The 16,191-nt window shown below is 36.3% G+C and overlaps 1 protein-coding gene across 1 annotated transcript; it reads right to left on the reverse strand.

Moving 5' to 3' along the window:
* Window positions 1-1,704: 1,704 nt before the first annotated feature.
* LOC145050072 (casein kinase 1-like protein 6) lies at window positions 1,705-5,593 on the reverse strand. Its single transcript, XM_078998382.1, has 13 exons — window positions 5,551-5,593; window positions 5,290-5,292; window positions 4,022-4,134; window positions 3,866-3,935; window positions 3,619-3,767; window positions 3,339-3,434; window positions 2,996-3,066; window positions 2,704-2,765; window positions 2,502-2,565; window positions 2,333-2,420; window positions 1,972-2,098; window positions 1,832-1,884; window positions 1,705-1,761 (listed from the first exon to the last, which is right to left on the reverse strand). Exons 1-13 carry the CDS (start codon window positions 5,591-5,593, stop codon window positions 1,705-1,707), a joined length of 996 nt encoding a protein of 331 aa, XP_078854508.1.
* Window positions 5,594-16,191: the final 10,598 nt, after the last annotated feature.

Consider the following 16,191-nt stretch of genomic DNA (forward strand, 5'->3'; position numbering starts at 1 on the left):
TTTATATTAATTACAAGAGTTATTGTCACTGTAGCTCAACCATCTTTCGTATATTGGTTTAAATGGTCTATCGTGACTATTTTTTGCTTTTAAAAAGCTTATATTTGTCATTTTATGGTTTAAAATGTCACATTTATAGATTTGAAGCGTGCAACCGGTCATACTCATCTGACTAGGACGTTGTTTTATTCCACCTCTTTGCCAACTAGATTAAATGTGCCACGTGTTATGTTACTAAATGAAACTTGATATCCGTTTAAACCCTCTTAACTGTCCATTTCATTTATTCTGCTACTTTGTCGTTGGTATACTTTTTTCAAACTGTGATTGACACGAATCCGTTTCTTAAACTCCTCCTCGCTCAAATTGGGCAACATAATCAATCCTATGGCTGTCTACATGAAGATATATATCCATTATGCCGGAATTTTTACGAGGTACCCCATTATTTGTTACTCGGATGGTGCAGAACAAATGTTCGATGATGTTAACTTTGTTGGAATGGACAAGATCGAGTTTGTGGGGTTTATTCAAAGATTCGCTAATGAGCTATGCGTCAATGTTTACTTTTGCATGCCCGATGTGGAGTTCCCTGGGATTGAGGGTAATAGCTACCTATATAGACTATATGGACTTCATCGAAGTAGGATATGCTTCTGCTAGTGTTATTAATGTATACGTGGACCATCTTGGTGTTGACATGCATCAATGGATTCTTGATGAGCAAGGCGAATTATGCAGTTCATTAGACGATGTTATATGTAATTAAGGGTAATGACATAACATATTATCCGTAATGACACAACAACACATCAATGGACCATCACATAACTACATAGTGTTCTCGATTCAACTACCCAAGTATATTTGATTACAACTTATAAATGATTAAGCCAAAAAAAATATATACTCAACTACAAAGTAAAATCAGCTTCAACTTCAAGACCTCTACTTAGAGGTTTTTCTTCGACCTTAGGAGTACACTTAAAATTATTTCTTCATTGTTGCATTTTATTTCATCAACCCAAGAAATGAAACTTGATCGTACTCCCTAAAATAAAAATTAAGGTTACAATAAAAAAAAACAATCATCAAACTAGGGTTCTAAACATATGACTACATTTACCTAGTTTAGGGGCCTAATTTTTTAGTATATTACTATATTCATTAATCATGTCAGGAATCACAAAATTACATCACGTCCAGTTATAAATGAAAACGAATGAAATAAAAGTTGAGACGAGTAGAAACCACATATGGCTTATGCTATTTATGGTTTCTTGGGAATATATATATATATATATATATATATATATATATATATATATATATATATATGGTTTCGAAGTTACATAATATTCGATAGTGGTTTTAATTTATGTGTACAAAAAGGGACATATGCCTAATATTAGTATATTAAAGGATGCACTATAATTATTTCACAATAAAAAGGATGGATAATGAAAAATTGATGAGAACAACAATTTTATCTTTCTTTCATGTCAAAGAAGTCAACATGGATGGTATAGGTGTATAGGCTATAATTGAATTAGTAGGTGTGCGAATAAAACTCCTAGTTTTGATAAAGTGGTTTTGGGTGTGAATAACAACACAGTAGCTGCACAAAAAACATATTATTACTCATTGACCCGTTATTAATAAAACATAGGTCTACCAAAAAAAACCATTTTCATTGTATTTCATTTATAAGCGATACCCAAGATTATTCATGGCTTTTCCGCTGATGTTCCCAACTTGATGCTGCAAAATAAAGATTAAAAAAAGTTTAGAATGTGAAATTGATAAAAAAAAACAATAAACGGTTCTATACTGACTCGTCGTTTGGAGGATGGGCCCAATCATATTCATAATCAAAGACATAGCCTGCAATCATAGATATTATTATATGAGAATAAGAACCAAAAGGCATTTATGGATTAAAGTTTATAAAATTGGATTATGAGGTTTAACCTTTAGACTTAAATAGTCGACGACACCTAGCCTTAATAGACGTATAGTATGGCATATCTTCGAAGTGCGTATGTTGACAAGATGTGATCCATACTGCAAACTCAGGTGGACATGATTCACATAGCTCCTGTTTGAACAAAATTCAGTCATAACTCACAATTACTAGAGTTTAATTAAATGCTAGATTATTAGTTATAACTGTACACAATTAGCCAAGTTATCGGGTGCAGTGAAAGCGATTATGGGATACTTCGTTGAACAAAAAACTTGTCTTGCAACTTTTTTTTTTCATGATTAAAAATTCAATATCTTACTTCTTTATTTGTTATATATGTTTTTGAAACAGAAGAGCCAACATTACCTCAGGTTTAATGGCAAACTTCTTCCTCATTACATCCCCATTTATCTCCTCTTCGTTGCTTCCTGCACTCAATCCCTGCCATGGAAGGCTGAAGCCATGCACACAATTAGACCACACAAGATAAAAATTAAATAAAACCATTGACAAACTTCATCTCCTCTGCTCTCACCTTCCTTTTAGGAAATACACAAGAACATAAGCAAGAGACTCCATATCATTACGTCTGCCTTGTTCTGCAATGTCATATTAAAAGCATCAAATTTTCATTAACCAACTTCTTATAAATAATAATAATAATAATAATAATAATAATAATAATAATAATAATAATAATAATAATAATAATAATAATAATAAGATGAACAACTCACCGACACCACAGTGTGTCCACAGACTCGCATAGCAGTGAGTGACCACAAAACTTACACCTTCCCTGCAAAAAGTTTACCTTAACTATAGCCTTCTACTTACATTTTTTCCTTAATAGAGCACTAAACTTTGAAAATTTTACTCTATTAAATCAATGTAAAAAGCATTGTATTCCAAGGAATGTCTATATGATGTTATAATAAGCAAATCAAAATTGCTATTTCTTGCATTTAACCCAATTTCTTAACCCTACTCATTTAACACATTAAGAATAAACAGGACTTAAAAAAATACCTGTATTCTATGTGTTCATCTGTCTCAGGATCTAAAACAACATTTGCAAGGCCAAAATCTGTAACGTGCACCTGCCATATGAAACATTTATCATACCATTACTCCAATATATAACACATATAATCTCATGTAACACAATCTATCATGCACTGATTACTTTGAAATCAAACATTCTGATACAAGCTAAAACATGAGTCTATATAAACTACCAAAATTTTTGCACAAACTGTGGTATGAAACAGGTCATGCAACAATGGCATATATATGGTTTTTTTTTCTTCAAAAAACAAACCCACATGCTAAAGAGAACAATGTTAAGATATTTACATAATTGAAGAACTACCTGACAAACATTGCTGCCAACACCCATTAATAAATTTTCGGGCTTTATATCATGGTGAACAACACCCTTATCATGCATAAACTCGACTACTTCTATCTGCACAAGTTGGTATAAATATGATTCAGAATTCAAATGATGCTACACGACTGAACAAAATTTCTAGGGCTATATTCAGTAATGGAGATGATGAGGGCATTTATGTCTATTTCCACAAGAAGAGACTGAAACACAATACAACCAATTCTTTCATGCCATGCAATGCTTAACTTTCACAACTTACTAGTTGATCTGCAAGCATTAATACTGTCTTCAAGCTGAACTTTCCACCACATCTGTGCAGAAGTTCTTGGAGGTTTGGTCCAAGAAGGTCAATAACCATTATATTGTGCCCCCTTTCAACTCCAAACCACTTGAGGCTTGGTATTCCCACTGCATTAAACTTAAACAAACATAATATCAGATAATATGTATAATAATCAACACAAACTATCCAAAAGAGAGAGAGAGAGAGAGAGAGAGAGAGAGACCTCTTCCTTGGAGACGTTTATATATTTCTGATTCATGATACAGTTGAGGATGCTCCGTTGTGACAGGTTCCTAGAAATAAGTTTGGGCTCACAAAATCTTGTTTGAAGATCAACTGAACAATCATATAATCACACAAGTAGAGCTTGAAACATTACCAGCTTAATAGCTACTTCTTCCCCACTTTCAAGAATAACACCTGCACAAACTTCACAGAAAGCTCCCTTCCCAATCTTCCTTCCCAACTTAAACTTCTCACCAACAACATCATCTGTATCAATTATTCTTTCTTTATTTTTCTATAGAACAATGAATCCGAACTTAAACCCACATAAACCAAGCTTAAACCTCAAATCAGGGCATGAAGAAAAAACTAAACACTAGTTAATACTTTAAAAACCCACCCCAAAACTTTCATCAAGCTCAACAATTAATCCAACATCCTATGCAAAATCAAGAAGCTTTCTAACTTCTAGTAAAAATACAAAACTGATGTTACTTGGTTAAATAATTGAGTTATATGATGTGGGATTGTGGGTCGAAGCTTGACGCTAGCTTGTAGGGGACAAACAAGGAGGGATCAAGGAATTATATGAGGAAAACGAGCGATATGCTTTGGAGAGTGAAAAACGACGAGAGAATGATTGAAAATAAAACAATAGGAGTGGATTAGTGTTAGATATTACCATGCACATCACCGAGGAAGATCGTGAAGGTGGAGTTAAGATAAAGCTAGGTCTACGTCCACGGCAAGGAAGGGTTTATATGGTAAATACTATCTAGGGTATCCAGGATGTATTAAACTTATTATGGGAGAATTTCGTGACGTCTAAATATCATATTTTTCAACCTAAACTTTAAATATCATATTTGTCATTTGCCATTCTTAGGATTTGCCAAAATCTATTTTTTAATAGGTTTTACTATTATTTAATCCTTTTTACAACTTAAAATCATTAAAGTTGAAAAAAGATAACCAAATTCACAATAATATCCTTTCGTTCTAAATCGCATGAACCTATTTACCTGCTGTGATGGTAGATTGAGTCTAAGAGATCATCATAACATGTGTTGGCCTCTCTTTTTTTTGCCTTGTCGCACCTTCTTTGTTGCAATCAGCTAAGATTATCATGGAATTTTCTGGCTTTCTTTGTGAATTCTACTGAATACCTTAATTATTTTTAGGATGCATGATCAGAATATGTGCAATCGGATACAATCACTAGGTCATTTCTGGGCATTTTTTAATGTTTCATTACAACTAATGATATAATCTGCAATACAAATGGGATTACTATCAACAGGTTATATCTACACGAATGGGATTACACCAACATCGATCTTGTTGGCTCCTTCAAATTCCAATGTTTTCATTATTTTCATCTCTTAAAAACACATTTAGCTCACAATTAAGCTTTGAACTAACAATCTGTAATCAAAATAGAAAAAAAAATTGTAATGTAGATTGAATTTATTGATATTTGTGTTGCCCTTTGAGGTATTTTTTTCGAACAGTTATTGTTCATAAAACTCGACATAACTTTATGTATGCCACCAACTTAGATTCATCATAAAGGTAAGAAGCACATAACTTATCAACTTAGCATTAGTTCTAAATTCGCATCCACAAATCATAAATAACAACAATCTTTGACATTTGAACCAAAGAATAGCAAGCAAAAATTACATCTCACAATGTTGGTGTAAGCTATGTTGTATGCGTATTGCATATTAGTTCACAAAGAAAACCATAAAATTGATACTTTCAGCCAATTGCACAAGAAATATGGCGAAAAGACATAGCAAAAAGACGCTAGAGGTTAAGAAGATGATTGTGTCAAGAATTGATCACAACAGGTAAAGCATAAGGTCAATTTGGCCTTCTGTTACTCATCGTATAATCTTGATCTGATAACAACATTAGAGAAAAACCGAAGTTGAGAAAGTGCAAGAAGAAGGACGACATAATTAAATTATCTGCAGCTTATACTCGATTGGAAGATGGAAAATGGCGACATGGAAAGAAGGAGGATGGAAAGGTTAACATTGATGATGATCGTGAAGAAGACTTTGAGAGATACCCGATATTATGAGTTCTTGTCATTTTAGACGGAAATGATAATATCGTCCATCTAGTTTTTATTTTAGTTTTAATGGTTTCAGAATATAAAAAGAACTATTAAATGTTAAAAACATTAAAAATATATATATTTGGGAAAATCTGATATTTTAAACGTTTAGGAATGGAAAATATGATATTTATAGTTTATGTCGGGAAAATATGATATTTTGACATTTACTAAGGACATAAACAAAATTCTCCTTAAAATTTAATGGATTGACATATCATCATTTTACTTACTATATAACTCTATATTAATTTTCCTACAATGAATTGAACTCAATAGAGTTCAATGAAATATATATTTAGTTCTTAAAAGTTTTCCTTTTTTCCATTGAAGAGTTCAATGGTCTTTGAACTCCATATCCATTGAATGTCAACATGACATTCCATAATAGTAGAGTTTAATCCATGTAAAGATCCAATTTTCAAAAGAAAATTTTCACTTTTGATAAACCAAAATACTTTTACAAACCATGAAATCCCAAATTCAATTGTTTTCAAAATTCATATCAAATACAATTTTATTTCAAATCATCAGAGTGTCCCATAAAAACGCCTGAGAGAGTGCACGACGCGCCATCAAGCCTTGCCCTTGCCCTTAGGCTCAGATGTACCTTAAACAAATCAACAAACTGTAAGCTAATGCTTAGTGAATTCCTCAAAGCATACCCCTAACACAATCCGCATAACACATATCATATTAGCTATAAAAAATACATATATCACATAAGTCATGCATACAAACATATAAGGATGTCATGGGCTCCCCCCACATGGTCTTATACCAAAGTGCCATGGGCTTCCCCATGGTCTTTAACCAACATGCCATGGGCTCCCCCACATGGTCTTTCATTTGACTGCCATGGGCTCCCCCATGGTCTTTAACTATCAAGCCATGGGATCCCCAACATTGTCTTATCTAAGTGTCATCCCCCCCATGGTCTTCCCTATAAGTATCATATAATCACTAGCATACCACTTAGCATATAGCTAACTATCATACCACATATCTCTACTACAGCTAGTGTACCACATATCACAAAATGGGTCGTCATTGGTGCCTCAGACCCATTGGTATGGTGAGGAGACTCACCTTTGTCTGTTGAATCCAAAAGCCACCCTCCTAACAGTCCATAACCACCCGTGCTGAACAATGATAACATTACCCAAGGTTAGAGCTGAACACAATCCAAATGAAGGACCCCAAACCCCAAGTCCTTTCATAATGGCCCAAAAAGTCTTCCTTTGCTAATGGGCCCAAAGTCCATGTCTAAAATCATTAATGGGCCTCATGGCCTAATAATGCCCAACCATAGTATATATGGCCTATAACAGATAAGTTGGCCCACTAACTCCAAAACATGACTAGGCCCAATGACTAATTAAGGCCCAAAAGCTTACAAGCCCAAAACAAGTCTGAGCCCATCTGAGGTACATATGCCTTGTATACCACCCTGGTACGTGCAGCGTACTGAGTCCCTGAGCTGTATGCGTGGCGTACTCTAACTTATGCCCTTGCATGCTATATGTGACTTAAAAACTTGATTCTTCACATTAGGACTTCATATAAGATTCAAACTCATGCATGGAGTCTAGATACTCTTCAAGCTAGCACCTTTATGCATCTAGCATGCTCACAAAGTTCAAATCTAACCATTTCAGCCTCTGGAGTTGCTCAACTCTCAAGAGAAGGTCCAAAACCAACTAAAGGGACCAAATAGAAAACCCTAGCTAGATCTAATGAATAAGATGGCAAGATCAAAGCTTTATACCTCCAGAAGCTCTTCAAGGTGAGCTAGATGCATATCCTTGAAGCCTAATGCCACTCCAAGCTTTCTTAGCAACTCCTTCTTCTTAAATGGACATTAGAATGGCCACAAATACACTCCTTAAGCTCAAAAACACTCTTACAAGGTATCTCTGGTGTAGAAGGGCGAAATAAGGCTATGGAGGCTGACTAGGGTTTGGTCTAAGAGGCTTAAGGGTGTTTAAATAAGTGTCATGTTTGAGAATTAGGGTTTTGGCCCTCTGTCGCGTAAGCCCTGCATACCTATACGTACGCCCTGTGTATGTGGCTACCTTCCATGATCATGCATCCTTAGTACGCTAAGCGTACTGCTGGAGTACGCCCCGCGTAGTAAGGGACTTTTATGCAATGTTTTCCTTTTCAAGGGTCTAAAGAGTAATACCTGAATTGGAGTGCTACAACTCTCCCACACTTGGACTAGACTTCGTCCTCGAAGTCCATATTGATGGGTTTTAGCCATAAGAACTTTCCTATGTGCGCATGCAAAACCCTAATGCTTGGATCTAGGCTTTCTAATTAAACATGCTTTGAATCCAAGACTTCTAATGACTATTTAGGTGTAATAACAATATTGAAACAGATCTAAAATCATACCTTTGAATTCCTTGTTGATCTTGTTGTCTTGGAGCTTCTAGAGTCACAATTGTCACTCCTCTAATGGCTTACAGACACCAAATAGCAAGGAGGATGATTTGGGAGTGAGGAGAGGGGAGGAAATCGGCCAGGGTTTCTATACTTTTTATGAAGTGTCGATTTCCCTTTCCCATAGGGTCTATTTATACTTGTAGACTCCTTAAGGGTTACAATCTAAACCCTAACTGGATAATCTTCTCTTAAAGCTATCCAAAATCCATTCCTTAGATAACCCTTTGGACGATTTGAAGCAATCCATAGCTTCTAGAATCCGTCCAATACATATCAATATGGATTTACAGTCTAAAGTTTAACTATCAATCAATTGACAGTTTATACCCTCTTATTTAATTAATCTCTTTAAGTCACCAAATTAATTCCAATTAATTCTATGACTTATATTAATCAAATAACAATATTATTATTCTTTATATTATTCCCATAATATATTAATAATATTTATTCTCTCTTAATAAATCATCCTATCAAGTTGCTATGGTGAAGGCAACCCAAAAGGACCATGCACAACCGGGTCAAATACTTGTCTAATATAGTTGCAGCCTTAGACACTATTCCAACAGTCTCCCACTTGGATAAGTCTAGTAACTATATGCACAAGTACAATTCGATTTGCAATCGTAGCTCTCAAAGACGCTGTCAAACTCTGATCTAATCAATCTTGTCCTTTAGATAAGGGATCGTACAGTCCTCTGTTAGATATCATGTTGACAATCCTATGGAATGGTTAGTCAAGCATTTAGGTTTCTCGATCTCTGATTTATTCGACATAGAACTTAATCGAACACATCAATTCAGTTCTGACCGGGCCCGACACATAAGTCAAATCAAATCATCGAGCGGCCGAGATATCTCTTCTACCCTCTTAGGATAAAATTTACAGATAAACTTCGACTTGTATGCATTTACTTATTCAATAATCAACTATACACAACAATGCGTTTTATAACATTGAGTTACCAATGCGTTTTCGCATTATCAATGTACAATCAATTAGCAAATAATAAACCATATATCTAGGTTTTAAGACTATATGATATTATCGTCTTGCGATCACCTCTTATATATCATATTCCATACGGTGATTCCAGCAAGCGCGGGTTTATTCCAATGCTCAAAACCAGTTCATAAGCACTCATGAATGTTGCAGCAACCCTTTGCTATGTCTAACACCATTTAGACAATCTACGCACCGATTCACGACAATCTTCATTCATATCTACTTCCAACATATGAACGATTGTGGACAATTTGAACAATTGGATTATTCCTAATAAACTCAATTATTCTGGAAGTCAAAACATGCAAAGTGAAACAATAGTTAAACAATTAACATAAGATAGTAACATTACTCATAAATAAACTCCTTTATTTAATCATCAAATGTTAATTACATTTATCTATTACACGTTTCTAATACTATCTAATCTACGCTAATATCATCCTTCAGCCCAATACTCCTAGCATGCTGCAAGTGCTTAACCCTACTCAGTCCCTTCGTAAGCGGATCTGCTGGGTTATCTTCTGATGATATCCTCTTCACTACGGGTTGTCCTTCTTCTACATGATGTCTAATAAAGTGATATTTTTTGTCGATATGTCGTGATCTACCATGATCCCTCGGTTCCTTGGTCAAGGCAACCGCTCCTTCATTATCACAGAAAATCTCCATGGGCTCCTTTATGGTAGGTACAACTCCAAGATCACCGATGAAGTTCTTTAGCCATATTGCCTCCTTCAACGCTTCGCTCGCTGCAATGTACTCTGATTCGCACGTTGAATCAGCTACGGTTTCCTGCTTGGAACTCTTCCATGTCACTGCTCCTCCATTCAGGGTAAAGACCCAGCCCGACTGCGAACGGTAGTTGTCCCTGTCGGTCGGAAAACTGGCGTCACTAAACCCTCGCACCTTCAAGTCATCACTCCCTCTGAGGACTAAGAACCATTCCTTCGTCCTCCGAAGGTACTTAAGGATATTTTTCACCGCAATCCAATGGGCTCTGCCAGGGTTCCCTTGATATCTACTAACCATGCTCAAAGCGAAGGCTACATCAGGGCGAGTACAAGTCATAGCGTACATGATTGAGCCAACTGCGGAAGCGTATGGTATTCGGCTCATTTCTGCTATCTCAGCTTTGGTACTCGGACTTTGAGTCTTACTCAACTTGGCATTACTTTGTATCGGTAATTCTCCCTTCTTCGAGTTTTCCATACTAAAACGTTTTAGTACCTTCTCTAAGTAAGTGTTCTGACTAAGTCCAATTAGTATCTTACTTCTTTCTCTTACTATCCTTATTCCCAAAATGTAAAAAGCCTCTTCGAGGTCCTTCATAGCGAAGCACTCCCCGAGCCAGGACTTAACATCCTACAGAGTCGGGATGTCGTTTCCTATGAGTAATATGTCATCGACATATAGATCGATGAAGCTTACTATACTCCCACTGGCTTTGACATATACACAAGATTCATCTTCGCTTCGTACAAATCCAAACTCTTTGACTTTCTCATCGAAGCAAAGATTCCATCTGCGAGACGCTTGCTTAAGTCCATAAATGCTCCGTTGTAACAGGTTCCTAGAGAGTGTACAAATAAACAAATAAGTTTGGGCTCACAAAATTTTGTTTGAAGATCAACTGAAACAATCAATTAATCTCACAAATAGAGGTTGAAATCATTACCAGCTTAATAGCTACTTCTTCCTCGCTTAAAAGATTAACACCTGCATAAACTTCACTGAAAGCTCCCCCTCCCAATCTTCCTTCCCAAATTAAACTTCTCACCAACAACATCATCCGTATCAATTATTCTTTCTTTATTTTTCTACAGAACAATGAATCCAAATTTAGGCCCACATAAACCAAGCTTAAACCTCAAATCAGGGCTTGAAGAAAAAACTAAACACTAGTTAATACTTTAAAAAACACGCCCAAAACGCTAGCTTGTAGGGATCAAACAAGGAGGGGTCAAGGTATTATATGAGAAAAACGAACGATATGATTTGGAGAGTGAAAAACGATGAGAGAATGATTGAAAATAAAACAATAGGGAGTGGATTAGGGATAGATATTACCATGCTGATCGTCGAGGAAGATCGTGAAGGTAGAGTTGAAGACAAGCTAGGTTCTACGTCTTCGACAAAGAAGGGATTATATGGTAAATACTATTTATTTTAATTGGGCATCGTGAAAAATGTTTTAAGTTTAGTCTAGTCAAAACCTAACAGAAAGGAGTTAAAAATAAATGTCAGGAATGTTAATCATAGAGAGTGCACACAAAAAAACCGGTTCACACGATCCGAACCGGTCCAAATGACCGGTAAATAGGTTCGCTATGAACGGGTCCACTATGAAGTTTTCTTAGTCATGAAGTATTCTTAACCATCAAGTTTTACTTATCTATTAAGAATACTTCCTTATTAAGTTTTACTTAACCTTTAAGTTTACTTCTATGTTAAGTATTTCCTTAGTTTTGGCTCCTATATAAGGACCTAATGTTTCTATGAAAAATATAAAAGAGATGTAAAAACTGAAGTAAGTGATATAAAAATAGAGCAGTAGCTTTCGTTTGAAATAATTAAGTTGTTTTGTGTGAGTAATTTTAGTCTACCGTCTTTGTTTCTTTATAACCACCAACAAGTGGTATCAGAGTCGAGGTTTTGTTCAACGACGAGACGATGATGAATATGATTCAGCCGAAAATCCCAAAATTGACGGCAACAAATTACAGGAACTAGAGTATTCAAATGAAGGTGTTACCTGGTTCTCAAGATATTTGGGATATATTAGAAGATGGATACATTGAGCTGGCAAATGCAGTTGCTGAAGCAGCTTAACAGATGCTCAAAAGACGAAGTTAAAGGAGTCCCGGAAAAAGAGATAAGAAAGCTCTATTTTTTATTTTCCAAGGTGTTGATGAATCAACCTTTGAGAAAATTTCAGATGCAAAGACATCGAAGAAAGCTTGGGAGGTTCTAAATCGCTCCAAGGATCCGGAAAGGAAAAAAAAGGTACGACTCCAATCACTCTGGGCTGAATTTGAAACGTTGAAGATGAAAAGTTCATAAAGCTTAGATGATTATGTTACTTGCTAGAAAAAAAGTGGCGAACGAGATAAAAAGAAATGGTGAAGCTTTTGATGAAGTAAGGTAATGGAAAAATTACTTTGTTCATTAATAGGATGGATATTTGAGAGAGGGGTTATTTGTGATTCATTAATATATTATAAGTATAATATATTAATTGAGAAATCATATTATTTAATTAGTATTGATCAAGAATTAATTTAGAAGTAATTTAGTGATCAAAAGAGACAAATTAAATTTGTAGGGACTGATTAGGTAAATCAGTAATATTTATAGTTTGGGCTAATGATCCATGTTGACTAGAAATGGACTAAATATTTATGAGGATCCATGAAGAGTTAGTCCATGAGGCTAATAAGTTATTAGATTAAAATTCCAAGTGAATTAAGGTTTACAAGTTTAAACCTTAAGGATTCCAAACTATAAATATGATCACTAGCATGCTAAAATCGGCCCCTATAAGTCTAAGAGCACCATAACTGATTTTATGTCTCCTTACTTCTCTCTCAAGTTCCTCGTCTTGTTCTTGGTTTCTTATAAGCATTTGAGGCATCACACTTGAGGTTATAGGCTCTTGAAAGACCAATTCCTACAAGCTACAAAAAAGAGATATTCTTCTAACTTACTTTTATGCTTCAATTACCAATATTGTATGTTAGTTGTAGGTATCTAGCTTTGGAAATTTTTGTTGCATGTATAACTAAAGAGAACTTAGATCCAAAGCTATTAGGGTTGTATGTGCACCATATGAGTGTTATAGTACACAAAACCCAACATCACCCTAGTCCATAAACATATAAGTCATATACTACCTAGCTTATCTAGGTGTTGGGATACCCCTTCAGCCCTATCGACTAGTACTGGGGTCTATCATACTCCTCCTACCACTATCACATAACATCACAACATACAAGCACATAAAGTATATAGATAGTGACATACCAGATAATTATCACAAAGACAATCATCTCTACTATAGCTCTACTAGTGGGCTGGTATTGGTGCCTTAGACCCACTTCTACTAGAAGGTAACTCACCTTGTACTATTGAAGTCCACTGCAAGAAATCCTTACTGCTTCCAGGTAACTCCTCAAGCTATCAATATCACAATATCACCCCAATTAGCAATTGGGTCCTAACCATAATGCAAAACCCATACTTCGAGTAAAATGACCATTTTACCCCTAGCCTAGCAAAATACATAACTAAGGCCTAAGTCCAAAACCAATCAAGTCCAAAACTCCAAAGTCCATAAGAGTCCACTGATGGCACATTAATGGCCCAATTTTCCAAATTGGGCCCCAACCCTTACATGAGACTACCTTCTAGCACCCATTCCATACTTCATAACCCTCTAACGGTCAACCTTGGTCAAAGTCAACATTTTGGTGAAAGTCAACATCCTGGTTGACTTAACTCATCGAGTTAGTCTATCAACTTGTTGAGTTCTTGATCCATGAAATTCTGGAAATCTCAATCCTACTCGTCGAGTTCTTTGATGAACTCGTCGAGTACCCCTTTAAACAGAGTCGAGACAATTCACTCACAACTCGTCGAGCCCCTCTTTGAACTTGTCGAGTTCCTCAATCTTCATAGCTCAAAACCATGGCCAACTCACTGAGTCATCTCCTAGACTCAACGATTTTACTCAGTAATAGAAAAAGGTTGGGGAACCACGACCCACCTCGTCGAGTTGTATGAACAACTCGTCGAGTCCCCCATAGCCTATATCCATTAAGTCACTTTCTATTGGGCTCAGTGCATCGAATCCCTAGATTTGGTCCCCTAGAGTCGATATATCACGTAAAGTTACAAAATTTACGTCCATGGATGAGTTATTTAGCTCAAAAGGCCGAAAAATGTGGTTCACAAGTTGCATGGGAATCCCATGGCCATAAAGTTGGCACTTTTATACCATGGAGTCTCTCAAAGGCTCTAGATCCAAAGCCATGACTCCAATACATGCTTGCATCCATGAATGGTTCTAAAATAAGCTACTAAAATCCCTAAACTCCTCCATGAAGAGGTATCGCAAGTGAATAGTCAAGGTATAGACTTTATACCTTAATATGGTTGCCTTAGTAGAGAAAACCCTGGATCCAAAGCTTCTTCCTTCAAACAAGCACCCCCCAACTTCAATTCCTTTAAGAATTTACCAAATAATCACTCTCTTTTCACTCCTACCACTCAAGAGGGCTCAAGCTCACGAACTAGGGTTTGATAGATTAAGGGGGCGATGAGGGAGGCCACAATGAGGTGTTAAGGTCCTTAAATAGGGTGCAAACCCTGAATATTAGGGTTTCACTCTGGAAGTCCTACTCGTCGAGTTGGGGCTCCCCAGCCCGTCGAGTAGGTTTCTTAACCCGCGTCCAAATTCCCATTTCTACTCGACGAGTTTTGGGCCTCCAACTCGTTGAGTCCCTTGGCATTAATGAGAATTCTAATTTAAAATACCTACCAGGAACCGGGCGTTACAAATCTCCCCCACTTATTTTAGACTTCATCCTTGAAGTCTACCACAATCACCTAACCCCAAAATGACTCATGTGATAAGTCTACAGCTCCCTCGATTTGCCATGAACCAACTGACGTTTCTTACGAGAACTGACACCTGCCATCCTGAGGGTACAACTAGCACCCTGCATGATCAGTGGCCTTCCCACGGCAACCGAAACTTCTATCTCCCGAACCTTCAACCCTAGTAAGCTACTTCTACCTTCTGAGACCTATAACTTATCGTAACCTAGTTTCCCGATGACTTGCCCATGCTAAAATGACTTGAAACAACTCTCCATCAATCCCCAAACTACTAGCGAAACAATTGTTGGGTTTAAGCACTATAACACTCCTATGGTGCACATGCAACCCTAGATGCTTTTGATCTATGTTTTCTCAAATTATACATGCATTTTAAATTTTCCAAAGCATACATCCTAACTAGCATACAATAGAGGATATACAATATAAAATTTATAGTTTGATGAATACCTCTTATGCAGTTTGAAGTTCTTGTCCTTGAAAGCTTTAGCACCTCAAGTGTAATGCCTCTAATGTGTCACAAACACCAAATGTAAGAATAGGCTTGAGAGAATAAGCTAGTTAGCACAAAATCTATTATCAAACTCTTAGAATGATGGGTCAACCCATTTTGGCTCTAGGGGTGTACTTTTATAATGTTACAAATGCTATGGTTACATCCATGCAAACCCTAATGCAGCATGAACTTTCATATTACTTAGGCTACATGGGCTAAACCTCCATGGACTATCACACTGGTTTGGCCCATCCTAAAGAAACATGGATCGTTGGCCCACACTATATGTAACGACCAAAATTTTCAACAAAATTTAAACTTTTCAAAAACAACCCATTTTAATAACGTTATTACAAAAAGGTTTTCAATACATTTATTATCAGAGTACTCCCAGAACCATGTCATAAACATAAACACGAGGAGTGGTACGATCACGCCTTCGCCTTGCCACGGTCTCCTGAAGAACCTGAAAAACATTTAAACCACAACTGTAAGCCCGAAAGCTTAGTGAGATACCCCCAAAATACCAACCACATATACGCCCTTCCAGGATACGACCTTCCGGTCCAAAACATATTGCCTTCCGGCCCATAACATAAATAGCATACATAACATAACAGAACATAGAAC

The sequence above is a fragment of the Lactuca serriola genome, chromosome 5, assembly GCF_051521515.1.
Source record: "Lactuca serriola cultivar US96UC23 chromosome 5, Lser_US96UC23_V15, whole genome shotgun sequence".
Taxonomy (NCBI): domain Eukaryota; kingdom Viridiplantae; phylum Streptophyta; class Magnoliopsida; order Asterales; family Asteraceae; genus Lactuca; species Lactuca serriola.